The 26,750-nt window shown below is 45.7% G+C and overlaps 1 protein-coding gene across 3 annotated transcripts in view; it reads right to left on the bottom strand.

The window, feature by feature from the left end:
• Nucleotides 1-4,424: 4,424 nt before the first annotated feature.
• Nucleotides 4,425-26,750, bottom strand: part of RHBDL3 (rhomboid like 3) — a 57,286-nt gene continuing 34,960 nt past the window's right edge. For 2 of the 3 annotated variants that reach the window (XM_039716152.1, XM_039716154.1), the window contains 7 exons: nucleotides 24,629-24,787; nucleotides 16,137-16,361; nucleotides 15,323-15,471; nucleotides 10,930-11,042; nucleotides 8,707-8,807; nucleotides 6,137-6,197; nucleotides 4,425-5,405 (listed from right to left, as the gene is read on the bottom strand). In XM_039716152.1, coding sequence (XP_039572086.1) covers nucleotides 5,134-5,405; nucleotides 6,137-6,197; nucleotides 8,707-8,807; nucleotides 10,930-11,042; nucleotides 15,323-15,471; nucleotides 16,137-16,361; nucleotides 24,629-24,787 — 1,080 coding nt within the window. In that variant the 3' untranslated portion in view covers nucleotides 4,425-5,133. The remainder of the gene's footprint in view (nucleotides 5,406-6,136; nucleotides 6,198-8,706; nucleotides 8,808-10,929; nucleotides 11,043-15,322; nucleotides 15,472-16,136; nucleotides 16,362-24,628; nucleotides 24,788-26,750) is intronic. The other variant, XM_039716155.1, reaches the window with a different exon arrangement.

Below are 26,750 nucleotides of genomic sequence, written 5' to 3'. Positions count from 1 at the left end.
AGAGGTGTTGGGCTGGTCTCTCTAGTCCCAGCTTGCCCTCAGAGGGGGCTGGTGCTGAACTGCCATGTCCCCATTCTCCAGTTCCACTTTGGGCAACGCCAGTGGATGGGTGTTCCAAAGCAATTGCACTGAGCTTGAATCTTTGTGAACAGACTTTGAGCTCTTTGCTCACTGAAGGATGTGTGAAAGTCCTACCCACCATCTTGTGAGACTAAATATTGGCAGAGAACAGCAGCTGCCTTGTGAGGTCAGCTGTCGTGTCAGTACCAGCTCTGAACATGCCAGATTCCATCCTCATAGCACAGTTCAAACTGAAAGGGCCCAATCTGGTCCAAAACACATGGGCAGTGTAATCCATCAGAAGCAGCAAGGTATTGGGACGCAGAATCCCTGAGCTTTATTTCTAGTAACAATTTCACTAGTCTCCCCTTCCCTGTTGATAACATACTTCCCACTGCCAAAGGAGCAAGTAGTGAAAAAGCACAATATGCCACGTAAGTGCTAGGATTCCTCATCAACTGAAAGGAAAACAGTGACACAAGATGTTGTCTTAAAAACTCAGCAAAATAAATTCATCAGCATTTTTATGACTGCTACACCTCCTTTTTGGAAACCTCCTCTCCCATCACTGCATGACAACTCTCTCCCTCCTCATGTCTGTGTTATTACCCCTGTGTGTAACACTGATCTTTACCTGTCTAGGAATAAAAGGTGCCATTCGCGGTCTCCGTGGACTTCGATCTGCCCGCTCCTCCTCTCTCCTCCTCCTCCCCGCGGTGTGGCAGCCCTGTCCCTGTCCCCGCTGTGGCAGCCCTGTCCCCGCTGTGGCAGCCCTGTCCCCGCTGTGGCAGCCCTGTCCCCGCTGTGGCAGCCCTGTCCCCGCTGTGGCAGCCCTGTCCCCGCTGTGGCAGCCCTGTCCCCGCTGTGGCAGCCCTGTCCCCGCTGTGGCAGCCCTGTCCCCGCTGTGGCAGCCCTGTCCCCGCTGTGGCAGCCCTGTCCCCGCTGTGGCAGCCCTGTCCCCGCTGTGGCAGCCCTGTCCCCGCTGTGGCAGCCCTGTCCCCGCTGTGGCAGCCCTGTCCCCGCTGTGGCAGCCCTGTCCCCGCTGTGGCAGCCCTGTCCCCGCTGTGGCAGCCCTGTCCCCGCTGTGGCAGCCCTGTCCCCGCTGTGGCAGCCCTGTCCCCGCTGTGGCAGCCCTGTCCCCGCTGTGGCAGCCCTGTCCCCGCTGTGGCAGCCCTGTCCCCGCTGTGGCAGCCCTGTCCCCGCTGTGGCAGCCCTGTCCCCGCTGTGGCAGCCCTGTCCCCGCTGTGGCAGCCCTGTCCCCGCTGTGGCAGCCCTGTCCCCGCTGTGGCAGCCCTGTCCCCGCTGTGGCAGCCCTGTCCCCGCTGTGGCAGCCCTGTCCCCGCTGTGGCAGCCCTGTCCCCGCTGTGGCAGCCCTGTCCCCGCTGTGGCAGCCCTGTCCCCGCTGTGGCAGCCCTGTCCCCGCTGTGGCAGCCCTGTCCCCGCTGTGGCAGCCCTGTCCCCGCTGTGGCAGCCCTGTCCCGGCTGTGGCAGCCCTGTCCCTGCTGCCCGCGGCCGGCAGGTGTCCCCGGCTGTCCTCACCCTCACGGACCGCTGCAATGCACTCACCCCGGGAAATCCACCACGCCACGGGCTGCTCTGCTGCTTTTCTCCCCAGGTGCTGTGTCCTCGCTCAAGGACACAGCATAAAATAACTTGCTCCGAGGTGCTCTGTTCTAACCTGTACATTGGTGACAGTCCTTGCCTTCTGCTCCAGCACTGCACAGTTGTAAGTTTCAATAGATTCATGTTTTATCTGACTGAAAATCCCGGCAGTAGCTGAAATAAAATTACAACACATCACTGAAACCAGTCCGTCAGTGGATGCTCCTTCAGGAACATGCTGACTGTGACAGGTTGGAACCACAAATGAGCAGGATGGAGAATATTGCATCTCCAACATGAGGCAGCAGCTTCAAGGACATCTGGAGGTAACAGAAAAGCCTGGCTGCTGTTAGCTCTGTGGTGCTGCAGCACTGTGGCACTCCAGAGTGTGTTAGAAAAGAACATAACTGGAATTTATGATACTCTGTAAAAACATAGCAAGTTTTCACACTGTAATTTTAATTATTAAAAAAATAATTAAAAAGTTTAAGCACCTTGTGCTGTTTCTGGCTCCGTGGGCTGATTGATTCTCAGCAGACAACAGGCTCTGTGCACAAACTGCTCCATGTATGGGAGGAGATTTCAGCTCTGATGAACAGGAATGTGAAAGGGTTTCATTCCTTCACCTACCATAAATCTAACACTGCCTTAAATCTGGCCTTTCTGATCCCCAGGGTTGTTGAAGACTTGCTCAGGCAGGGTGTGGGGACACAGAATGAAGTCAGAAAGATGAACAACACTTTAAAAGAACAAGTCATAAGATCAAATTCAGAACTGTTTTCAACCAGTTCACATAAACTACACTCATCTATGGAAAAAGGATCAAGGAAGGCTGTCTGCATTACTCTGTTCAGCTCCCTCCCACTCCTGAGCTGAGTAAAGACATTTTGGCCACGATCAAGCTGATCAAGAAACTGGTGGCTCTTGAACTTTTATCTTGCTGCTTCACCTCGAGCACACACTGGCACCAGGAAAGGCATCAAATCCTTTACTGGTAAGAAACTCATGGGCAGTAAGTAGCTCTCAGCTGAGAAACCAAAACTAGAAGTCAGTTGGTGCACATTGCACTCTGGTAAATTATAGGCAAAATAATCTGGGGGTTTTTGCAATTGAAATTTTCTACCAAAATTTTAAAAGCTTTCCAAAGATTTCAGGAGAAGTCCCATTCCTGGTCACCTGTATTTTCAAGGCATCTGTAATGAGAAAGGCTTAGCAATAGGTGAGGGAAGGAATGTCCTCCTTACTTGATAACCATGTCAGAGCTCTCCCAGCTCCCACTCTCCTTCCTGCCTGCTCCCAGGGGATTCACAGCTACAACACTCACTGGGCCTGCACCTGCAACAATCCATGGGAACTCTGGTGACTGCTGGGATCTGGACCCAAACTGCAGAGGTAAAATGGCTCAGGGAACCAATCCCTTCTCCAAAATGATCAGAGCTCTGGCCCTTATCCCTTCCTCTTGGTCCTCAGTGAGGGCCCATGAGCAATGTGCTGGCCATGCAGAACAGCAAAAGTGCAATTGCCCTCAGAAATCCCATTTCTGTGCACAAAGGTGCCAAAATTATTTCTTTTGCAGGTAAGGCTTATTCCAATCTGCAGAAACACTTATTTTCTCGCCCCTCCTTCTGAGGCAACAGAAATTTTATGCGTGCATCTTGTAGGAGAAGACTTCACCCCTCAACCCAGAGTTATTTTTCAGTAAGAGGCAAAGAAGGGGGCTGCTGATAAGCACTTGTGGATGTCCCCTCTAGAAGGACAGGCTCCTACTAGCTTGTGGTATCATCTGGCAGCATGGATAGCACAGCTGAGGGAATAAAGCCCACAACACAGAGACATTTTTCTACAGAGCAAACACAACTGCTACAGTGCCCGTGGGATGTGCTGTGAAACACTCTGGTGGCTGTGCCTGGGCACCAGCAGGAAACAGGAAAAATGAAGAGGGGAGCTTGTCTGGAGAGACTATTATGGCTACTTTGTCCAGACCATTGAATAGGTGGGTAAAGGATAGAGAAAAGGAGGGCACCCACACTCCTGGACTGTAATTTGGCAGCGCTCTAAAATGACAAGTAAAATAAGCACCTTACAGTAAAGAGTACCTATAAGCTCTGCTTGTGTTACAGATGTCCCCATGTGGTCCCTAGGTCTGTGCAGGCAATGTGTGAACTGTGTCACAGCCCACTTACAGATTGCCTCAACTGGGCTTGACCAACATTACAGAAAAAGGCATCACTGCAACTAACTGTTGTCTGGGGCTCCTGAACATCCACTGCCTCAGGAAGAGGCATCCTCAAAATTTTAGAATTCATATTAAAACCAGTTTTATTCATTTCACAATGATCACTGTAGCAAATAACACCCTCTCCACTTCAGTGGGAAACCAGTGCTACATACAAACTTATTTAACTCCACTGCCTTCAGTGGACTTGGCCCCAAATGGATTGCATGGCTGTAAAGACTGGATAGTTCCCACCCTGGGCTGCTGGAGGTGATCATGGTCCCATTTTCCTAGTAAGAACCTGCTGGAAGAGTTGAGATCCTTGCTAGGAGCTCACTGCAGGCCAGGTGTTAGGTCAGTGTGGTCAGAAAAAAAAATGAGAAGAAAACAGCACCTGATTGTCATCTGATAAAACCACAAATGAACATTTGCCCTCCTTTTCTTCATCCCTCAAAAAAAAACAACAAAAAAAACCAAAAAAAAAACCAAAACAAAACAAAAAAAACCCACAACAATCCAGCCACACCCTCTAGCCACAGCAGGCTGGGGAAGGGGGGGAATAATTAATTAAAATCAAGTGGAACATGCTCAGGAAAAGTCACTTCTGGCTGGGTATCCACAACACTCTAAGATTCACAATGTTTATAGTGCAATTTCGTTTGACCTGTGGTTGAAGACCAGTCTCCATCACTTTGTGTGATCAAGTTCTGCTGATTCTTTTGAAAGTTGTGCAAGACAAGTTTCAGCAGAGGCTAAAATACCTTAGGAACCATTCAAGTAATTAGACAGTGGCACTGGTACGGCTGAACAGTCAGACGTGTCCAAAGAAACCAGACTCAAGCTGCCTTGGAGTACCATTTGAATCTCTAATTAGTAAATGTCTGCTCTTTTTCCCTTTTAGTGTTCAGTAACACAGAGGAAATTCACTGAACAATTGGCCATAATTCCAGCACTGACCTGAAAAATACAAATATTTCATAGAAAAGATTGATGTGTGATAACAACCCAAGCAGTCAGTGCCCAGGTGCAGGGCAGAAACTGCAGGGCACGGCCAGCCAGAGTTACAGAAACTGCTGGATTTGTGAACAAACTGATCAGCCCATTCTTTCATGAGATCTTTAAGCACCTCCTCCAGCACACTTGTGTGTTCAGAAGAATCATCCTCCCAAGTTAAATACAAAAATAAATCCTCCATCTTCATTCATTTAACACAGCTGACAGATGACTTCTGCTCTCCAGTTTGCTGTCCCATGTTTTCAAGGAGGGGGAGGTAGCTTTAGATCCAAGAGACTGTAGGCAAAAATATTCCAGAAGATGGCAAACAAGACAAAAATGACGTAAATAGAAAGGAAGATCCACCATAAAGTCTGATCTTGGAGTCTCTGCTCATAGTTCCTCAGGATGATAACACCAAGGGTGATTCCAACCATCACCCCTCCCAGGTGAGCCATGAAGCTGGGGTGGGGGCATGGGGGGTAAGCAGAGGGGTGGAATCGCAGCCACACGGCTCTTCCAAATTCAAAGCTCACTAGAACAAAGAATAAAAAATAAGTTAATTGTCTAGGTTTGTTCCTTCTTAAGTCCATATTGTGGGAAGCACTGCATCCCTGAGGAGACAGAGAGGGGGAAATTGCCTTGTATGGTGAGCACAGGGAAGCTGTGGCTATGGCAGGGTTGTGGCACACAGACATGAGGGCTCTCCAGTGGCTGGAAAGTGGTCTGGGTTTGTGAGAGTGGAGACAGGTTGGGGAATTTTTACCTTCTGAAATTTACACCATAACAAAAAACTCCAAAAACCATAACTAAAATGAGTTAGAGTTTGAAGACAGTTGTCTGTGATGAACACACAGCTTAGTTTCCCTTACTGTGTTCCCCCGGGGGTTGGGCTGGAAGAGAATTCACCAGTGTGGGTATAATGCTGCTGCCATCCCAAACAGGACATGCTCTAGGAAACCCAAGTATTATCATTATGAAAGCATTGCATGTTTGAGACTGCAAAGAGAAGATGTTTAAGCTCCTTCACAAACACCACAAGCTACAGATGCTGGCTAATGACAAATCCTTGTTTACAAATGCTTGTGTTGAAAGCCAAAATCTGCAGTGGAGAGCAATGTGATTTCTGCTGCCAGAAGGTCCAGCTGCAAGTTCCTACCAAAACTGCTGCAAAGTCAAAACCCTCTGAATCAGCATGAAGTATTATGACAAGGACAAACAAAACAGGACTGGCTGCTGGTGTGCCAAGCACTGCGTGGTACTTACTACAGATCAAGGCAACAGCCATGCGCAGCAGTTTGAATTGGCACTTCATTCCTGACCAGTTCTGCAAAAGAGACAAGGAAAACAAAGTCATGCTGCACACAAACCTGAAGGGATATTACATTTAAATCTGTCACTTGTCAGGCAACTTCTCAGTGCATTCAAGCCCTACTGTGTTTTTTCAATGCTACTTTCTGTGCCTCGGGCTCCCTGATATTCTGCAGCTCAGATCTTTGGCAGAGCATAAAGAAACAATAAAGACTTCAATCAAAGTATATCAAGGAAACCTGGACTTAGTCTCCTCTGTCTTCAGGCTTGGTTATTAATCAATATAGTGGAATAAAAATCTCTGAATGATAATCAGACACCATGGAGAAATATTAAAAGTCCTCCTTTTCCACTTGCACATAATTTTAAAGCAGGAAAAGAAATCATGTTTTGAGAAACTCAGATGTATGACAACATTATTACTTTATTAGACAACATTATTATTTTATTATTATTATTATGTGACTAAATGAAAATTTGCCTATTGAAGGCAGACTGAGATACCAAGATATTCAGGTTTCTTGTGAAAAGCTGCCTACTGAAGAAATAAAAAGAATGCTTGTAAACTCTTCAGACTATCTCTAATGGCACTTGGGATGGCAAAAAATGCAACCTCCACAAAACAAGTAACTGATTTTCTCTCTCCACAGAGAGATCTAACCCAGCCAGAAAGCTCTGAGCTCATGCTGATGAATACTGTGCTGCCTCCTTCACTTTTCATTTCCATGCAGCTGCTTTGAATCCCTCCCCTCACTCTTTTCCTTGGGGTGACATGCTTTATTGCTTCCCCCTGTTGGTTATTTTATGTATTTAATTCCAATAATATTTCTTTTTCCAAGGAGGAATGTTTCCATTTCCTTTGGTTACCAGGAGGCACAAGGGAACAGAAGATTCCAGAGACCCTCCCTGCCACAGCCCCTGCTGTCCCCAGCTGTGCCAGACTGAGCTTTGCCACAGACAGCCAGCACATCTTTCAGTGTGCAGGAGCATCTAGATAACAAGGCAGCACAGAGAGACAAGGGGGGAAAGGAAAGCAAAAACATCCCTCCACCAGAACTGGAAAGGCAGCAAAAATAATTTCAGATGAGAAGAGAGGCAGTGGATAATGGAGAAATAAAGATGCTAAGGTAGCAATTGCTAAATAGATTTGGTGGAGGCCAATGAGTAGTGAAATGACAGATCACTTTGTGATGTTCCAAGAAGTCAGGGAGGGTAACTGCTGAAGACTCTCCACACGCCTCTGGAACAGCCTGTTCCTCTAAAGCAGGCAAATATTTCCTCCAATGCCCCTCTCTAACCCTGTGAATTGTGGTTTTAAATATCCCTGTGTCTGCATTACCACCCTGAGAGAGAGAGGAAGCTCCCTCCTGCTTCCCTTGGCACAGCAGCAGGGAACACTAATCACACTGAAAAGAACTGAATGCAGGGATGCAATTCCCAGCAGAAACCCTGTGCTATAGGGCTAGCCCTCTCCTCTGCTCCAACCTCTCTGCCAGCCACTCAACTGTCTAATTTGGACAGCAGCCTCGGCTCATTCATGCTCTGAAAAGCTCAAGAGGGTGAAGCAGACCAGTTCTGCTCAGGGTATCTCTCACTCCCCAGCTGTTACCAAGCTGTCTGGAGCAGCACCACTGTGGGTCACAGCTGGAGCTGCTGACTTTTCTGCAGACAAGCATCAAGTACAAGGTTTTCTTTCAGGCTTGGTTCCAACACCACCACACACACACACATCCTCCAGCACCCATATAACAGATCTTCTGTCTCTGCTGCAGCCACCTCACATTATCTTCCCACTCAGACCCAGGGGAGGAGCATTATCCTCATTTTTATGGTTATTCTGCTCTGATATTGCTGGTACAGGACAGACATGCCACCACACACAAATCTTCTACCAGCAAAGCCTTTTTTGCCCAGTGTCAGCTGAGGAGCCCCCCGGGCAGCTGTGCTGGGCTTTGCCACCACCCAGCTGAGGGCTGGAGATGAACTCCTGTTTCCAACCTTGGAAGAAGGACAGTGCTGGTATTTGCTCACCTTTGTAAAGTATTTCACGAGGTGAAACAGCAAAAAGACGCATCATTAGATCACCCAGGGTTCAGCTACAGTCTGGGTTTTACAAATGGAGATAAGGAATATTCTGCACATGAATCCACTGAATGCTAAATTTCCTTAGATACCTACTAAAATTACATAGCACATCCAGACAGGAACAGGTCTGCCACTTCTGCAGAGCCAGTCTGCTTTTCAAACATTTGTCAGCCATTGCATGGAGAGTTGATAGCCTGGAGAACACTGATAAATCTTGGATTACCAACAACTTTAGGTCGTCCTGGCAAACTGTCAGCCATCAGGATACCAAGCCACCAAATTCAAGGTAATTTTTCCATTCCAGAACCACACCACTGAGACAAGACTCTTAGCTGGGGCAAGCTCTGAATGACCAACAGCTGGGTAAGGCCTTACTTCCAGCCCCTTTGGGCCACCAGATGTGGCTCACTCTGAGGTCAGACAGTCACTCTGGTACTCACCATCACAATATTGGCCAGGTGAGCAGAGACAAGAGCATACACACCTCCAGAGGAGCCCACCACCGGCGCCCTCATGTCAGCCACTGACACTGCCAAGGACCCTGGGGGAAACAACAAGGCTTTGTGACAATTGCCCACCAAACAAACACACTCTCTCCTACCCTACATCCCTGCTATGGCCTGGTTGTGCTAATTGCTGCAGGTCAGGAACACAGAAAGAGAAGGAGGGGGAAATTGATTGACTCGTGAAGCCAACTCAGTCCTGTCAAGGCAGTGACTGATTGATTCCTCTGCACCTACTTTAAAAGCAGCCAAGCAAGGCAGCAATGTGTCTTTAAACTTGTCCTGCAAAAAGGCATTTATTCCCTGATTGAAAGAATAAGGGAGCAGGAGACAGACAAATGTCTGTGTTTGTTTCTCACCTGAAGATAAAACAGAAGTAGCTCCCATGTTGGCAAGAAAAATATTAGCACAGGGGGAAGGAGCTAGGGACTTGTAACTCAGCACAGGCCTCTGCTCACAGCACAGCCTATTACCTGTAAAACTCAGAGTAAAACTAGTCAAAAATAACCTGGATGGAGGCAGTAGGCACATGCCTGCAAAATGACAGGTCAAGTACATAAAGGCACCACTAATAAGAATACAGCCAAACACAGACATTGCTTCTTCTTATCCCAGTTGGAGGCTTGGATCTGCTCAAAGCTCCTTTCCTTGCTGACTTTAAGAATAATTTAAGCGATAGAAGGAAAGGCAGATTTGCTGGCACAAGGAAGGGATAATGATCTTTGTGATGATTGTGAATGGGAAAAAGACATATTGGCAAATCTTGAGAGAACCCTTGGTAGCACAGAACCTAATGAACTTCTTTGCTAATTGCCCAACTGATTCCAGGTCAAGAAAGTGCTGAGCTTCCACCAGCCAACTCTGCTGATAGCTCCCTCCTTCCTTGTGTGGCCCTGAGACTTCTCAGCTCTTAAACACTGCCATTAAGGAAAAAGTTAATGAGAAATAAAGGAAGGAGTAATAAGAACTTGCAGTTAAGTCCTCAGGCACTGCACTGAGTGCCTCAATTTCCATTCTTAATGTGTCTTCTTAGTAAAGCCAGACAAATGAGAAAGAACCATAAAAGTTGTGGCCTAACTACATTTTACATTTTACTACATTTTGTCTATTCCTGATTATTTAGCAGCTGAGTTATCTTTATATTACATCAGCATGAATATACCCCTTTTCCTCTCTCCTGGCACGTGACAAAGAATAAAAGATGTTTCATAACTGGCTAAGACATCAGTGAAGCCCTGGGGTTTGGTAGGTGTATCTGTGTAGAAAAGCTATATCTGGGAAGTTGCAAACTGGGCACCACTTTTGTTAGTGTTTGTTAAAGTAACAGTCAGGGGACAGTGGAGATGCTCTGCTAACTCCTTTCTTTGCATTAAATACTGTTGGTGTTTATACCATGCCTCATCCTGTGCCCTAGCCCAATTATTCTTCCCACAGACTGTCTCCTGGAATGAAGGATTTATTAGTACCCAATGCAGCCCATTCTACAAAGGGTTTATCTGCTTATTATGGAAAAAAGTAATTATGTGGCTGGAAAAAACCAAACAAAAACTATAAATCTTGAACAAAGGCAGTCAATCACTGTCTGAGTTCCACTATAAAGTTCTCAGTTGTTTTCACACCCTCCTTCTGTTTTAACTAGATGTTGATCTATTGTCAACTTTCATCACCTCCAAACTGCTGGAAATTCCAAACATAAATAAAAGCAATTCAGCACAAACTAAAAATCAATCAGGCCCCATGGGTTAATGATGAAATGAATTTTCCAGATTTCTGTGCACTGCTCACAATCTATAACCAAATACTTCTTGCTTACTTAGGCTGTAGAAAGGTGAAAGACAGGACAAACGTAGGAAGAACTGCCACAGGACCAGCATGACTCCACATCAGGAAGATCATCTAAAGCAAGGCTATTTTAAAATAACAGGTAGTTGGTGCGTTTTTAGCAGGTCTCCCAAACACAGAGTCTATGGCTACGTAGAAATAGATGTCAAGTTGTACCACATTTTCTATGTCCAGCCCCACAAAGGATTTCAGTGCACAGAAGATCAGTGAATGGTCCTCTCCTAACCCCAAATATCACATGACATTTCTCCAACTCAAAAGCCAGCACAGACCATTTTCACTGCTTCTCCACGTGGGGCATGCAGAGGTGTCACCTACCTGCCACAACTCCTGCAACGTACACAAAACTGATCCTCGCAGCTCCGTGCACCATTTCCAGAGGAACCCCAACCAAGAGCTGCAGGACAACATTGAGCCCAAGGTGTTCTATCCTGCAGCAAGGAAAAACAACAGTTGTCCTCTTTTCCAACTCTTCATCTCCTTTCTCTACCACTGAGACACAGGTATCTTGGAAAGAAAATCAAATAGCACCCGATTCACATAAGTAGACTAACACTGGGGAAAACAGTGATTCCAGAAAAAAATCAGACCCAGAGTTACAATGTTTCTTCCCTCCTTGCTGCTTTTATCTTTTCCATATCCACACAGGTCCTTTCAGCTAAAGACCTCGTACAACGTTAGACTTCTTTTTCCTTTTTCCTTGCTGGAAAAAGTTAAATTACTTGTCAAAAAAAAAAAAAAAAAAAAAAGCAATATGGAAGCAGAGCCTGGAACAGAAGCCAGAAATGTGACCTGCTCCTCTCTTCTCCCCTCCCAGTGATTCCACTTTTCCCTGCACACATCACACTGCCATGATGGGAAGGGGCTGTTAAGAACGAGGTGAATGTAGAAGTCCCAGGAGAACTGCCATTCCTGCTGCCATAATGCTGCTTTACAGCATGGCTCTCTGACCCTCACCCTTTTCTGCTGTGCCTACCTCAATGGTCAGAATGGGAAGCAGAGGGCATTTTGATCTCTGCTCAGGTGCCCAGCTGTACTCACTGATGCTCTCTCTTCACCCACCCTTGTTCCCATTACAGTCAATAGCAAAACTCCAAAAGTCCTGTTGAACACCCAGGAGAAAGCTGGGCTGAGGGAACTCCTGCAGAAAGCCCCACTGTCTCACTGTGCAGGACCACTGCAGCCTGCAGGCAGTGTGACAGCTCACATGTGTGCCTTGGGCAGAGACTCCAGTGCAGCAGATTTCCCCTGAGCTGAATCAACAGCTTCAATGCAAGTTCTCTGTTGCTTTAATCAATGCTGCTTAACAAACCTGACCTGCCACTTTTCAAAGCTCTGTAGGGTCTTCTGTAGGTAATACCATCCATCTGTAGGGTCTTCCAGTGAGGTAATACCAGCACCAGGCCCTGAACAGGATCCTCAACACTGCTAGTGTCTGAGATTTACCCTGGGCTCACAGGACTGTGACCTCACTGAATGGTGACATCCCACTGGAGCCAAGGGTATCCTGCTTTTTGTATGAAGAGAACTTGCTTACAAAACAGATGGATCTAAATGACACAGTGGTACCCTTAACTCAGAAGGCCAGCATCTTTTGGGGAAAAGAGAGCAAAGTACCTAATGCCTTGAAAATATACATCCTATTTTATACAAGAAAAGGGTTGCCCACAGGCAGGCACTAGCAAACTTTGCTTTAAGTTATATGCATTTCTACTGTTTTGATCTTTTTCACATTACCATAGCAATTTCCCATATACAGCAGAGAAAAACACTGATGGTGAGAGTCAGTAATGACAGAACAGTCTCATAAATGAGAATTTAAAGTTGGACTGCAAAAAAGTGCCAGAAATGATACTGCAGAAAACAATCCTCTCCTGATATCTTAATAAGTTTGTTTCCATTGAATTTCTCTCCAAAGATGAATTTCCCTCCTGCACAATACACTCAGCACTGCAATTTTTCATCATGGGAAACTGCTGCATGTAACTGAGTTCTTTCATTGCCTTCCTCAAGCCCTTTGAAACCACTGGGCATGGTCAGCACTTGCTCTGATCCCACATGCTCACAGAACACAGGGAATTAAATTAGGAAAAACCAGCAAAGGTCAAACCCAGATCACTGAGATGAGTCCAGACATCCAAGTGCCCTTTCACAGAGGGGAGGGAAGAAGCTTTGGCTGGCACACAGTCAACATCATGAGGTGGCACCTGACATTTCCACACAAAGAACTGGGTCTTATTTTTCAAAGGAAGCTTTTGTAAGAGCTCAGCAAAGTTTATCCTGGACTCTGAAGTGACTGCTCTGATTCACAGCTGTTCTTAGAAGACTTCCCAGGAGCAATCCCATTCACTTCTCTTCCCCATCACACTAAGAGCTTTGAAGGCACCAGAGTCAATAAGTACCCATAAAATATAATTACCCTTTGCCAGTGCTGAATGTGTCATTCTTGAAATGACAATTTCATTGATTTATTAAGGACTTTCTCCTTCCCTGGGACCAAACAAATGGGACTGAGCATCAATGCAAGTCATTAGTTATGGCAGTGATACAAATGTGTGGGCTTCAGATATCAACGTCTGCTTTCCATAAAAACAGAAGGGCAGAATTTACAACTTTGCCTTTTCAGCCCTTGACAAAGCTCCCTCCATCAGAACCAACACACAGCCTGTACATTTTTGGAATCTTTCTAGAGGCACAGCCAGCCAAACCTTAGCAACTGCTGCCTTCCCAAACACCTTCTGGCTGCCACTTGCTCTTCAAAAAAAGACCGAGTGCACTAAATTAAGGAGCAGTCCACATTACCATTTAAAAGTCTCAGCTGGAAGCAGGGTAACAATAGACCCATGGCATTGTGTTACCAGCTCATTTGAAAAGAGAGGAGAATGATGGGCGTCCACTAAAAACCAGTATTACCTTCCCAAGATTTATCTGTTTTCCTTACAAGAAAGGAACTTAATACAGAGAAGTTAGAAATAAAGGAACATTTAGCTTAACTCCAGATACTGCAGATAAATCACAAGGTTCATTGTTCCAGCGGGACTCTCCATTGTTTTAAAGGCTGTGTAACTAAAGGACTTGGAATCCATCATGACAAGTCCCCTGCTCACCACCTTCCATTGTTCCACTCTGAGTCAGCCAGGGGTGAAATAAACCTGAGGGATTTTTTGGCCAGTGAGTGTGAAGAATGCCAGGAAACTGCCTGCCACAAGGGTGACCTGGCACAGGTTAGGAAAGCATGCCACAGAAAGGCATTTAATGCTGGAAAATTGTCCTTTTGCAGGTGTTTCTCCTCCCATGTATCCTAGAGCAATCTGTAGTTATAGATGCAATACGGTAAAACACCACCCCCACCAAAAGAAAGCCCAAATACAAATTAACTAACATTAGTTTAAATCAAGTGTTTCTTTCTTTTACAAGCCCTGTTTTCCCCATATTTTCAGTGATGGAAATTTCCACTTCTCATTTTGGGTAACCAGCCTCATGTCTAAGCCCAGTTGTCCCCACTTGCAGGATGAAATCTATGTGATATGGGCTCTTTGGAGGGATTCAGCATGCAGAGGACAGAGGTTGCCACATTCAGGAATTTCTTCTAAAACCTTTTCCCTACTCTTCCCTTGGGCAGAGTCTGTTTTTATCCAGGGATTTGGGGCACATCTTGTGCTCCAGGGCAATTACACACCAAGGAAGTTATTCCATGGCAGGGAAGAGACATCAGTATGTCTTCCATCAGAGATGTGGAAAAAAGGCAAAGATCAACTTGATATTTCAGGCCTTTCATAGAAGAACATTGACTGATGGAAATATAGGCTTTCTATTTAAGAACAAAGGGTCCTTATGCAGTTTCAAACTCTACACTACTGCTGAAAGGCTTGTTGCTGTCATTTTTCAATGACAGAATTAAAGAAAATTGCAATTATCTGCCAGGAATGTGTGAAGATAATGATCTGAGGAACTGCTCAGAGGGGGTAGAATGTTTTGTACAGGGATGAACTTTCCAGTGACACTTACTCATCACCATGGCATCACAAACATCACACAATTAAGTCTATTTAAATTTTGTGAGGACTAGCACAGCTGAGAAGAACAGAGTTAGAGTCCCCACACCTTGTATATTCTTCCAAAGTCTGTTACATACCTCCCATGGGATGAAGGAGGATTCATTTTATTGTGCATCTCCATTTTGTATGGACACCCTTCTGTGTCCATCTGATCACTCGAGATTATCAACTCTTCAGGAACATTAGTGTTTGTCCAGTGTGTACAAAGTGGGAGTTCAGGCTTGGCACAGCCTTCTAGGCATTAGCTCAGTCCCTACAGAAGGGACCAACATTACTGAGTGATGCCATATCCCAGACACAGGGAATTTAACTGACTTTTCCAAAACCCTGTATTTTTAAATACCAGTCCAACATATTTGCAGACTTGTTCTACCACCTGCTCCTTTAGTGGAACACTGGGCTTTGACCTGGTTTTAGGAAGTGCACAGTAAGAAGCAAGTGTGGTCCCAACCAAGAGCAGCATCTAATAAGTTCCTTTTGTTGCCTTGTCCCTTCAGAGAGCTGTGAAGGTTTGCACCTCATTGCCCAACAATCCACAACATCTTCATATTTTTACACACAATTTATAATGGAGTTTTTAAAATTTAATTCTGAGCTGATTCTGTCACTTTCTCTATCTCTCTGGGGAACCTGAACTGTTTGTAAGTACTCACCCTGCATGCATGAATATGTAGGTTAGGTACCTCCACGCCTGGGCCCGAAGCTGGGGATGGTACAGTAATGCATTCTTCAGGTACAAGGGGTGGCTGACTTGCAGCACAAATCTGTCTAAGACCACTCCATTATAAAGAAAAAAGGCAACCTAGAAGAGCAGAGATATTCACTGTTTAGCAAATGCCTTTTCTCACCAAAAAGTACCTTTTACCTAAAATAATGGAGAAAAAAGTAACATATTAAAAACTTTTCTCCCATTTGACAGCTTCACACAGCATGAAAATTCCCTGTTTGGAGGAACCTGCAACACATTGATATAACTGTATTTGTGGCCTTCTGTAACACACCAGCCCCTGAGTCAGAGGAACCTGCTCCCAGTCAGCACCCTACTATCAGTGTCATATCCTACTCTGTACTTTCTTGAGCACATTACTCAGCAAATGTGCAAAGATCTCATTTGGGCAACACATGAGCAGGTCAGAATATTTAACCCAGAGGTTCTCTCCCCTCCTTTTTCTCTCCACTCACAGAACAGAGTTAGCCGTACAGAAATTTCTGATTCTATTGACTTATCCATTTCTCTAGAACTGTCCTGTTTTCACTCCTCAAACAGTTTTGCTCCCATTTCCCAAACTGTGTAGTCCCACATAGGAATTGTTCCAATGACAGGATCGCAGTCTCCACTTAAACACGCTCCAACAGGCAACCAAAGCTTCACGTCTGTCCTCGTCCAGGCCTGAACGAGTCCCTCTCCAAGCCCTGTGTCCCAGCAGAGCCTTTGGCAGTGTGGGAGGCTGCCAGGGAGGTACTTGCCTCCACGATAGTGATGGTGATCATGAACCAGGGCGGGGGGCAGCAGGTGTAGCTGTCGTAGTACCACTTGCGGTCGATCTCCCGCGGGAGCGTCTCGTACGCCACGTGCCGGATCAGCCTCTGCGACAGGCTCAGCCCCGTCTCCTCCAGCAGGGCCTTGCTGCACAGCCGCCTGTTCCCCTGCAGGATGGCCTGGCGGAAGCTGTTGGACCTTTTGTTGCTCATCTGGGGAAAAGGGAGCAGAAGAAACCATGAGTACAAAGCTACAATCATCAGGGAAATAGTGCCATTTTGGCAGCACCAGATGCAGGCAGGCAGGAAAGCCACCACCAGGCTGAGCTTTAGGAACCAAGTCTCGGGACAATGACAGGGTGCACTGAAAACTTGGGGTGCAAGGAAAACGAGCACCATGGCCTGCCATTATGATGCCAATAAATGAGGTCAGGGCAGAACTCTGGCAAGGCAGAGCTGCTGATGCACCTGGCTGAGCTCTATGGCCCATTCTCCAGCCTTCCATGCACCCTCTTCACCATCAGTTATCACAATCCATATTCCTGTATCCTCCTTCCCTCTGATCCCCCTGCTCTATCAAACTTCCCTGCAGTCTTGGGGCAGGAAATTTCTCAAATGTAGCAGCAGGCACTTTCACAGCACATCTAGCCCTTGTGGCAGGAGTTAGCTCTGGGCAAAGAAAATGATCTCTTTGTGTAAAACAAAACTGCCTGAGCAACAGCAACAAACAACAAATTAATCGGCTGTACAGGCTGTCTTAGCTCCTGTAAGCTTGCAAGTCTTTACAAGGCTTCTTTTATAAGTTATCCTCAGAGGGGGCAGGCTCTGAGATGGCACAGGCTTACAGCTAATTTGTATATGCATTATCCCCTTACATGCATAGATTTAGCTATCTTTTTGAGCATACACTTTACCAGTTTGGATGCATAATTAAAGCAATTGCATTTGCAAATTAGGCAGATGGAATCTTATGCTTAGCATGCTTAGCCTTCTGGGGGTGGGGGAACAAACCAGGTCTGAAAGAGCTTGCTCCAAGATTTGTATAATTGTTAATTAGCCCTGATATCAAACAAACCTGCTGCATTAGAGCCACTGTCTGGCTGAATCTTTGGCAGGGAGCTCCAAAGCCTCGCTGTGTACACAGGGTGCTGCAGGGGGACCTTCCCCTGTAACAGGCAGCAAAGCAAACACAACAGCCTTGTCCTTCCTCTGAGAGAGCTGCTAACTGCTCTCAAACCACCGGCACATCCAGCCTCCCAGAACCAAGCAAGAGATGACACTCAACAGCATTGGCTTCCAGTTGTCTTGGATGCTGCTGGTTTCAGCTGATATCCCAAAGCTAGCAAAGCCCAGAGGTTATGCTCTCAGTGCCCAGGCAGTCAGGGAATTGCTCCAAGCTGGACCAAGCTGCTTAAATACAGTAATCACTGCAGGGAGCCACCTCCTGTTAATCACTGGAGGAAGGCAAGGGGCCATCTGAGGTGATGGCACTGTGACCCGTTCTGCCTGTCACTCCTTAGCCTTCATTTGTAGCCTGTCCCTCCAACACAGAGGAGCACTGACCGTCAGTTGATGTTCTTATATTTTTTTTTAAACTGATGAAAAAGTTGTTGTTGTTCTCTTTGCGTTGTTTCAGTGAGATGTTTTACCCTAACAACTCTCTCCATTCTGGTATTTCTCCTTTGCTCTCTCTTCAGAAAACACTTGTAATAGAACATTTCTTGTAAAAAAAGCAAAAAAACAAAGAAGAAAAAAAAAAGGCCACAAAATCTCTCTCTCAATCTTCTCATGTCTATCATTCAATGGCCTGTATCTAAAACTAGAGAAGATGAGGGGGAAAAAATTGTTGTGGTCCTCTGTTGCATTAAGAAAGCCTGCTCATACTGAAAGATAATATTTTCATAGAGAGACATCCAACAGGTACAAGGCTTAGGTGATGGCACTGTGACCCCTTCTGCCTGTCACTCCTTAGCCTTCATTTGTAGCCTGTCCCTCCAACACAGCGGAGCACTGACCGTCAGTTGATGTTCTTATATTTTTTTTTAAACTGATGAAAAAGTTGTTGTTGTTCTCTTTGCGTTGTTTCAGTGAGATGTTTTACCCTAACAACTCTCTCCATTCTGGTATTTCTCCTTTGCTCTCTCTTCAGAAAACACTTGTAATAGAACATTTCTTGTAAAAAAAGCAGAAAAACAAAGAAGAAAAAAAAGCCACAAAATCTCTCTCTTAATCTTCTCATGTCTATCATTCAATGGCCTGTATCTAAAACTAGAGAAGATGAGGGGGAAAAAATTGTTGTGGTCCTCTGTTGCATTAAGAAAGCCTGCTCATACTGAAAGATAATATTTTCATAGAGAGACATCCAACAGGTACAAGGCTTTGCTTAGCATGTGTGAGATGCCTTTTGCTAGGTAAGAGATGTACCTCTGTTTCAAAGACACTTTCAGCCACCTAATGACCTCTCTGTGTCCACAGAAGAAAGCTTCATTCCAGGTTAGTTCAGAACAGCCTTTCAGAGATGCTCTGCATGTGCTCCCTCACAAAGTTCATACTTTTCTCTCTGGCTCTGCCCCTCTTATGGAGAAGAATAAATTCAGACTGAAACTATAAAATTGCCTGAAGATACCAGACAGTTGATTGGAGCTGCTGATGTGATTATTCCAATTACAGTGATAAATGGGATTTTCCTGCCTACCACAAAACACTCAGTGCTTTTCCCTGCTGCAGCACTTCAGTGGAAAAGATAATAATTTCCAGAGTCAAGGAAAATCATCATTTCAGCTCAGCAACAAGAAGTGCTGGCCACCCTCAGTAGATGATCACCTCATCAGGGCAGAGATTGCCAAGGGAGATGGGCAGGAAACTCCAAAGGCTGCTGATGTCCATAGTTAGGATCCTAACAAAGATTTCCTTGCATCTGTTGAGCAGAGGATCCTAAGGGAGGCACCCCTGCACTTGTCTGTACTGTTACAAAGGACTGGCTCAGTTCAGTCACCTGAACTCAGCACAGTCCAGTGTCCTCTCTGCAATAATGCTTGTGCTGCCCATGGAGCCCAGAAAACAGCCAGGGCACTGCAAATTCATCACCATGACCTTTCTGAAGGTGTTCCTCAATGTACTAAAAAAAAAACCAAAACAAAACAGGGAAACGTCTTCTTAGATTTCAGAGCAAAATATTGCAGGATCACTGCAAGTCATAGCTCAGATGACCAAAGCCTCCACTGGCTCTTGTGAGGAGGTGGGAAACTGGACTACTCTTCAGCAGAAAGCTCTGCCTTCCTCCTTCCAGAGAGGAGGATAAATCACAGGACCTTTCACAGCCCACACAGAAGCTAACATGGAAGACACATGAAAATATTTGCCAGACCCTCTTTAGAGCAGAGGATATGGAGAGAAGGTCCAGGTTCCCTCTGCATGCTGCAGCCTTGGCATGGTTGTACACCCCGATGAGGCAGGGACACAGTGTCAGGAGTGTGCCAGATGTGCTGAAAAGCCCCCACAATCCCTCAAGATGTGGATGAGTGGATGTACTGAGCCCTTTGTAAAATCAGGCCTCTTGGGAAGGAGGCATCCTGCTGGTCCCCTCCTGCATACACTGCCCAGGGCACCAAGGAGGAGATGATCTCCAAAGAGACAGCACAGCTGACTGCCAGGGCTCAAGCAAACACAGCAATCCTGGCCCTACTCACATGACCCCAGAGGCCTTTGGGTCAAGCTAGGAGGAGATGGGCATGAGGAGAGACAGAGGATTAAGTCAGTATTGCTGCCCTTACCAGCTCTTGATGAGAAACCTGTTTTGTTCCTCAGACTGACTTTGGAAGATTCAAATCTTCCCAAACAGAGTCTCGCATATGGTCACAATTTGCTGACTGGATTTTGGAATTACATAATATTGGTATTTATGAGCCAACTATTTAATCATCAGCTGCAAGAACACTAGGCCCATTGTTGGCCTGCACATTATCATGGCTCCAGGAGCCCAGGGCAGCCCACCCCACTGCTCTTCACGCAATCAATCTAGGACTTCTTTAATGAGCGTGATATTAAAGCTGCAAGCAGATGGGTACAGCAAACAGTGTGTGGAGAGAGAAGATAGCAGTGGGGAACACCACATTCCCTTAGTCCTTCCTGCCTGCAAAATGGTATTCTGCAGAAAGAAATGTCCCTTGCAGAAGAGCCAGGCTGAGCTGACTGGCACCCAGGTCCTGTCACCCCTGCCCTTTGGTATCCCCCCAGCAAAACAAACCAAGGCTTAGTGCTAGAGCTCTGCTCAAGGGCTGGGTTTGATACCTCTGTGCAAATGGAAAATCTTTTCCTACTTCGATCTGAACCTGTCTTCAACACTAAAAACGTCAACATTTAGGATGTCAAGAGTAGAACAGTGACAAACTTTGATGAAGTACAAGGCCCTGCTTTTGTTTAGCACACATAGCACTCTAAATTACTCTGGGATAATCTGCAACTTGCAAAGGAAGTTGTCCATCTCCACTGGCAGACCAATTTCTCTGTGTTCCTTGGATATCTGTAGTACTGTGGCTACCTCAGATAATCAATAGCCAAGTCATGTATTATTTCCCCCATCTCAAATTTCTGGGCTTGTGTGGGGTACAGTACCCTTATGGTTTTATTCAGCCTCACTCAGAAGGTTTTGAAAAACATGGATTTCTGCTGATTACGTATTGGCATCTTTGAGACTGGTCTTGAGCTATTTTTAAACACATGCAGCTCTGTGACAGGCAATGCATTCAGCTCTCCAGCTCTGATCCTCCAAGACACAGAACATTAAATCAGAAGTTAGCACAAGCTTTTTAAAAGCCTCTGCCAGCTCCAGTTTTATAACCCACTTTACTTACAAATGCAACCTCTCCAATCAATTTTGCTTTCAAGATTCACATTTATTTCCTTCCCTCTGCCCACACTTCTACAAAATGCTAATGTGGGTAGAGACAGCTTTTCCCAAAATGCATATCTCAGCATTAAGTTCATCTGTCACAGATGTTCACATCCTCTAAGCCAACCTGGTAGCACTTTCCCAAATAGTAACAAAGGGAAAAAACCTTAATACCAAATATCAGCATTCCGATCTGGTTTGATCGAGCAGTGGTTTACTTGAGGGATTCAAAGAAAGAGGCAGGAGAGACAAAATAAATTATCCCTGCTCAAGTTTTTGTCTGATTCCTACTAAATGTGGCAGGCTTAGGCCTTCCAGCACTTCCAATAGAAAAAGTAAAACACTTTCAAATTTCAAGGTGACTTGAAAGAACATTGCTTGCAGGACAAGACTAACATTGTGGTTCAAATAACATGTTACACAGTGCATCAAAACTGTGTGTTGTTCACATTAAAAATGAGGTAGAATTAGCTTGTCCCTAGAAACCAGCAAGGCCAGGGAAAGCAAAGTAGATGGTGATTCTTGATCTGGAAAATAAAGGATGTGCTTTTAATTAGTTAATATATTTTGCTCATTGCTGAGATGTTACATCAACTTCAAGTAACTACAAAGTCACAGCTAAATATTTCTGTTGGAAGCAGCAGTGTTTTGTTTTTCCCAAGTCACATGAACTCTGTCTTAGAGCTTACTACTTACTGCAAGCTCTATTACAGTTCACAGAATATTATCTGAAGTAATCCAGGACTGCCAACAGCAACTACTGTTCAGCAAGAACCCCAGCAAATAGCATATCAAGTATCATTAACTCTTGGCTTGTCTCTTCTCTAAAAGTTGAAAAGTTAGTTAAACACATTGGTTCATTATCTCCTCCTGTGCCCATGCTGTTCATAGCCAGAATTTTCTCTGTGCATCTCTTTCCACAATGCTGCAAAGCAGCCAGAGAGCAGAGATGCACAAGATGTCTCCACTTGTACAGGAAACACTTTTGTTACTCTGCACTGTCTCAGACACAGCAGAAGAAATCCCATCTGAAACTGCTTTCTGCCATTATTACAAACCACAGTGCAGAAACAGACATGGATATGATTGCAGCATTGTGTTTTACAGCTACACGAGATGAATTTCATACACACAGAGGAGAACTAATTTCCAAGGAGTTGAATGAGTTGCCTATCTGATCTTTTTGAGCCTTTTCTGTTTGCAGATCACACCAGAGTTTTCATCTTCCTTAAATTTATTAATTTCTCAATTTATTTCCTGAGCGCCTTCTGGGGTCTAGTCTCACATTTTAAAACTTTCAAATTCATCAATTTAAGTTGCTTTGCTGAGAGCAGGCATACATATGGATGTTGTTATTAAGGTGAGAAGTCCTATAATTACATTTTTGATGTATCTGGAAGTTCACAAAACATTTTGGACATCAGAGGATAACATAGCTTTGCTCAATAGCAGTCATGTAGCTGGGGATCACAGTGCCTGAGAGAGCAGGCAGAGTTCTTGGTGCTCATAATGATGCCGGAGAAAGGGAAAACCATACATAAAGAGAGCCTTGCTTGTGAAGCCTCTGGTTTAGTGAAAGGTCAGCCTTTCCATCCCCACACCCAGCACCATCATTTTTGGCAGCAGGTCAGTTCTTGCTAAGCTACCAAAACAGACAAATTAACCTGAGCATAAAGCAGAAAGGGCTAATGATCATCACACACAAACATGCATTTAAACACCATCACATCGAGGACTGACAGCTAGGGGGTGAAGGAAATCCCTAATTTCACAGTGATTCTGTATAAACTGTGCTGCTTCTTTCCATCAGGAAGTTCAAAAGAAAGTTCAGAAGGCAGAGAAAAGAGAAGGAGCCCTAAAAAAAGTTTGGATGTTGGAAATCAATAGAAACTAGAGGATAAGTGAGAAGAGAGATGTCATTTGTAAGTAGTTTAATGTTTTGGCATTTGCATTGCCTATTGATTAGAAAGTGCAAAAATGCAGACAAGGAGAGAGGGGCTGGTGACAGGGAAATCAATGGCTTCTTTATAGGAGTCATTCAATAGTAGTGAAGGAAATTTGCTGTTTTGCAGAAACCACATCACCTGGGTGTGAGCTGGCACAGTCTCTATTCCCAAAGGAGGAGAATGTCCAGGCATTTCAGCTCCCACCTACTTCTCATTAGTGTGTGCTGCTCCCGAGCCCTGTGGAGCGAGGAGAGAGAAGAAAACCCAGTTCTATTCCTGAGCCTGTTGCCAATGTGCTGGCTGGCCCTAGGCCATCATTTCTGTAAAACAAATTCGATGATGCCTCTTCCTGCTACCTAAGGGTTGTGCAGCCCAATTAGTGAACACTTGCACAGTACTTTGAATATCCCCAACTGTGGAACAAGCAGCTGTTACTATAAATACTCTGCTGAGCACGGAGGACCACACTGTTTGTTATGCTGGAGCTGAGGAAAACCTCACATTGTGTAATCTGTTTAAGAGTTGCTGCATTTATTCTACTGTGTACCTAGACACAGGGTTTGCAAGACTGCCTGGTTAGATAGAGCACATTTATGTCATTCCAACAAAGTAACTTCACCTTGACACTGCCCACAGCCTGATGGAGGTCATGACCTGGGTCCCTGACAGCTGGGCCATGTTATCATGCTTTTCTGATTAATGTGAAAACAGGACATATATAAGACTCTTTCTAAACCAAGGACACGTGCATGAGTGACCATGACAAATGAAGGGATCAAATCCCCACATTGTCTGCAGAACACACAGAGATATAAATTACTGTACTCAGCAACAAGGACACATCCCGCTTTCCACAGAAACCTCAGAGATGTCACCAACTTCCATTCCTCTTTGACTTTGTCACCCAGGCTTATATTAATATTGTATCAAATCTGGGATTCAGGTGTTCAATGACAGAGTAAGAACAAGGCAAAACCTCTGAATGGCCAATGTCCAAGATATCTTGTAAACAACATTTGTAAGCCATCCTGGGCACCTGACAACACATGTCTACATTTGTGTTGACTCAACAAACTGCCTTGACAAGAAACAGAGCAATCCCTTCACTAATTGACTCAGTAGAGATAGAGAGGCATCCAGATCATGACTCATGCACTCTGAGACACCTCACCTGGAATAAAATGAACATGAGCTAGAAACACTTTATCCCTGCTGCTGTTGATGCCTACAGCAGTGCAATATGACTCTACCTAGCATGTCAACACAACCTTATCTATATATTTTTGTCTGGAAGTGGTGAAATCTCTAGATAAAACAGGAGACATCCAGACTGACAGACCTCTGCTTGCAAACAAATGGCTCATTATAGCAGCTAGCAACAGATACTGAGAGCAAAAACTTCCAAAGCAGCAGCAGCAGCCATTGCTTCATGATATTACTACAGTTCCCACAATTCCTTCCCATGCAAATTTGTTTCCCTGGAAAAATCAGAAGCAATTTGAGTCTTGCTGAAGCAAGTCCATGCAGAATATGATGCAGCAAACACTGGTGTTAATAAAGGGAGCGAAAGAGACACTGTCCTTCAACAGCCCATGTTTTAAGCAGAGCCAAGGACTGCCAGCCCTGCCAGCCAGAGCACTCACCAGGTTGACGAAGTCCTGGTAGCAGATCCTCCCCTCAGAGTTGCTGTCTGCCAGGGCTAGCAGGACCTCCAGCTTGTGGGGGTCCAGCTCCGAGCCGTGCCTCTGCAGAAGGGAGCGGAACTTCTCAGTGCTGATGTAGCCAGTGTTGTCAGGATCAAACTGGGACAGGAGGGGAGAGTGCCACAATTAACAACCCCAGGTTACACACAACTCTGTCCTGTGCATTCATCACCCTCTGCAGACCCACAGGAACACAGGGGCTGCTCTAGGCTTTGGTGACACTGCCCTGCAATCACCCAGGGACTGGAAAGCACCCTGCTGCAGAGAGAGGTGAGTCCAGGCACCATCGTCCACACCACCATTCCATCTCCACCCAAGCTTCAGATACATCAGCTCCCTTCACCTTCCTGCCCTCTGCATCACTATTTCTCTTGCCTATTTTTTATGTCTCTTTCTATCTGGAACATCAAGCATCCAGAGATGCAGTTTGTGAGATAAAATGCAGTGAAAAGGAGGAACTCCTCTATTTCCTAACACAATTGCACCATAGGAATATGCCACCCCTCCTCAAGCCCCCTCCATGCTCAGTGTTTCTCACAGTCACCTTTCCAGATCATCTCTACAGATGCCTTCACTATGGTAAGTGCTTTCACTGCTGAAGAGCTATTTTGAGTTGGCAAAGAAAATCTTTGGACAGGAAGCAAAGCAGACGAACACCATGTCAAACTAAAAGTGACAAAGCAGCCACACGCCATTTTGAGAATGTAAACCAGAGTTATTAGAAGGAAAGTCCCAGGTGAGACCTGGAGTGAATCCCACTCTGACTAAAAACTTCACTGTTTTCCCTGAGCCTAAGTGGCTAATCTAGACATGCCACTGATGAAAAGAGACACCTTTACAAGGCTGTCCAAACTAATGACTGTTCCAGTGGCCTCTAGGGCACTCTCTGAGGGGCTGCCAGCTCCCAGGGCACAGCCTCAGCCCTGACAAAGCCAGTGCTGGCACCACGCCGAGCACCTTTCTGATGTGCTTGGAAAACTAGTGGCTGCAAGCTGCCAGACCAGTCTGCACTAGCCCTGGCGCAGTCTGATCTCTACCAGCTCTCTGTTGCTGGGAGATTTTGCCTTTGATTTCCCAAACTTGGCTGTGAGGACCCTGGTGCTCGCTGGCCTCCTTTTGTAGATAATGATATCAAGCTTGTTGGCTGGATTGAACGGCTGTCAGGGGGCAGGGTGGTCAGAAGGGAGTCTTTTCATGGAAACATTTGGGACATAATAGGCCTTGGCAGAGCCAAAAAGGTCCTATCAATCCTCACTCTTTCCTAACAGAGAAGGAAATTTGAACAGGAGCTGGGCCTTCGATCAGTCACGGTGGAGTGAAGTGCCTTGGCAAGGGAGGGGGAAGGAAGGAGGATGTGGCAGAGGATGCAGCCTGCCAGCAGCAGGGCTGGCACGGCTCTGCAGTGAGCAGAGCAGCTGTAAAACAGACCAGCCTCAGGCACGGGCTGCTTGTTTAGAGGCTGTGGTGCCCATGTGCGAGGATCTGGCTCCATCTCCCTCTGGCCTGAACACCTTTGTCCTGCTGCTCTGCTCTCCCCGGCTGCTTGGCTGAGGAGGAGCTGTCTAACCTGAGGAGGTTACAGCTCCTTGCTGAAGTAGGACTATCTACCTTTGGTCAAAGCAGCAGCCCCTCTGTGAAGAAACTGCTGGGGATTGCACAAAACAAGACAAACCAAGCGACCTGTTGACAGTCAGAGCTGGGCACTCTCTCCTGCTCTCTGCCAAAGGTTGTCCTGCCCTTGTGAGGTGGCCTGGATGTACCTCACAGATGGCACCCAGAGCCAAAGGTGGATTTCATCAGCTGTTTACTGTTAAACAAAGGCTTAATATTAATCCCTGGAGAAGTTCAGCTCCCCTACTCTGGCCCACTCTGATGCTTTGAGTTAACAGATCAAACTCTAAAACCAGCCCCAAAAGTCAGGGCTTCTGCACTCAGGCTCAGCTCTGATGAGTTTTAGCTCTTGCAGTGACTCTCAGGCCAGCCTGTTTGTGGTGCCCAATCCCAGACACACCCATACCCAGGAAATAAAGTATTATTAGCACAATACCTGGGATGACCTTTC

This window comes from Passer montanus, unplaced genomic scaffold, assembly GCF_014805655.1.
Source record: "Passer montanus isolate IOZ18808 unplaced genomic scaffold, ASM1480565v1 scaffold35, whole genome shotgun sequence".
Classification (NCBI taxonomy): domain Eukaryota; kingdom Metazoa; phylum Chordata; class Aves; order Passeriformes; family Passeridae; genus Passer; species Passer montanus.
Note: the sequence above shows the minus strand (reverse complement) of the source record. Positions and strands in the feature narration are given on the sequence as shown.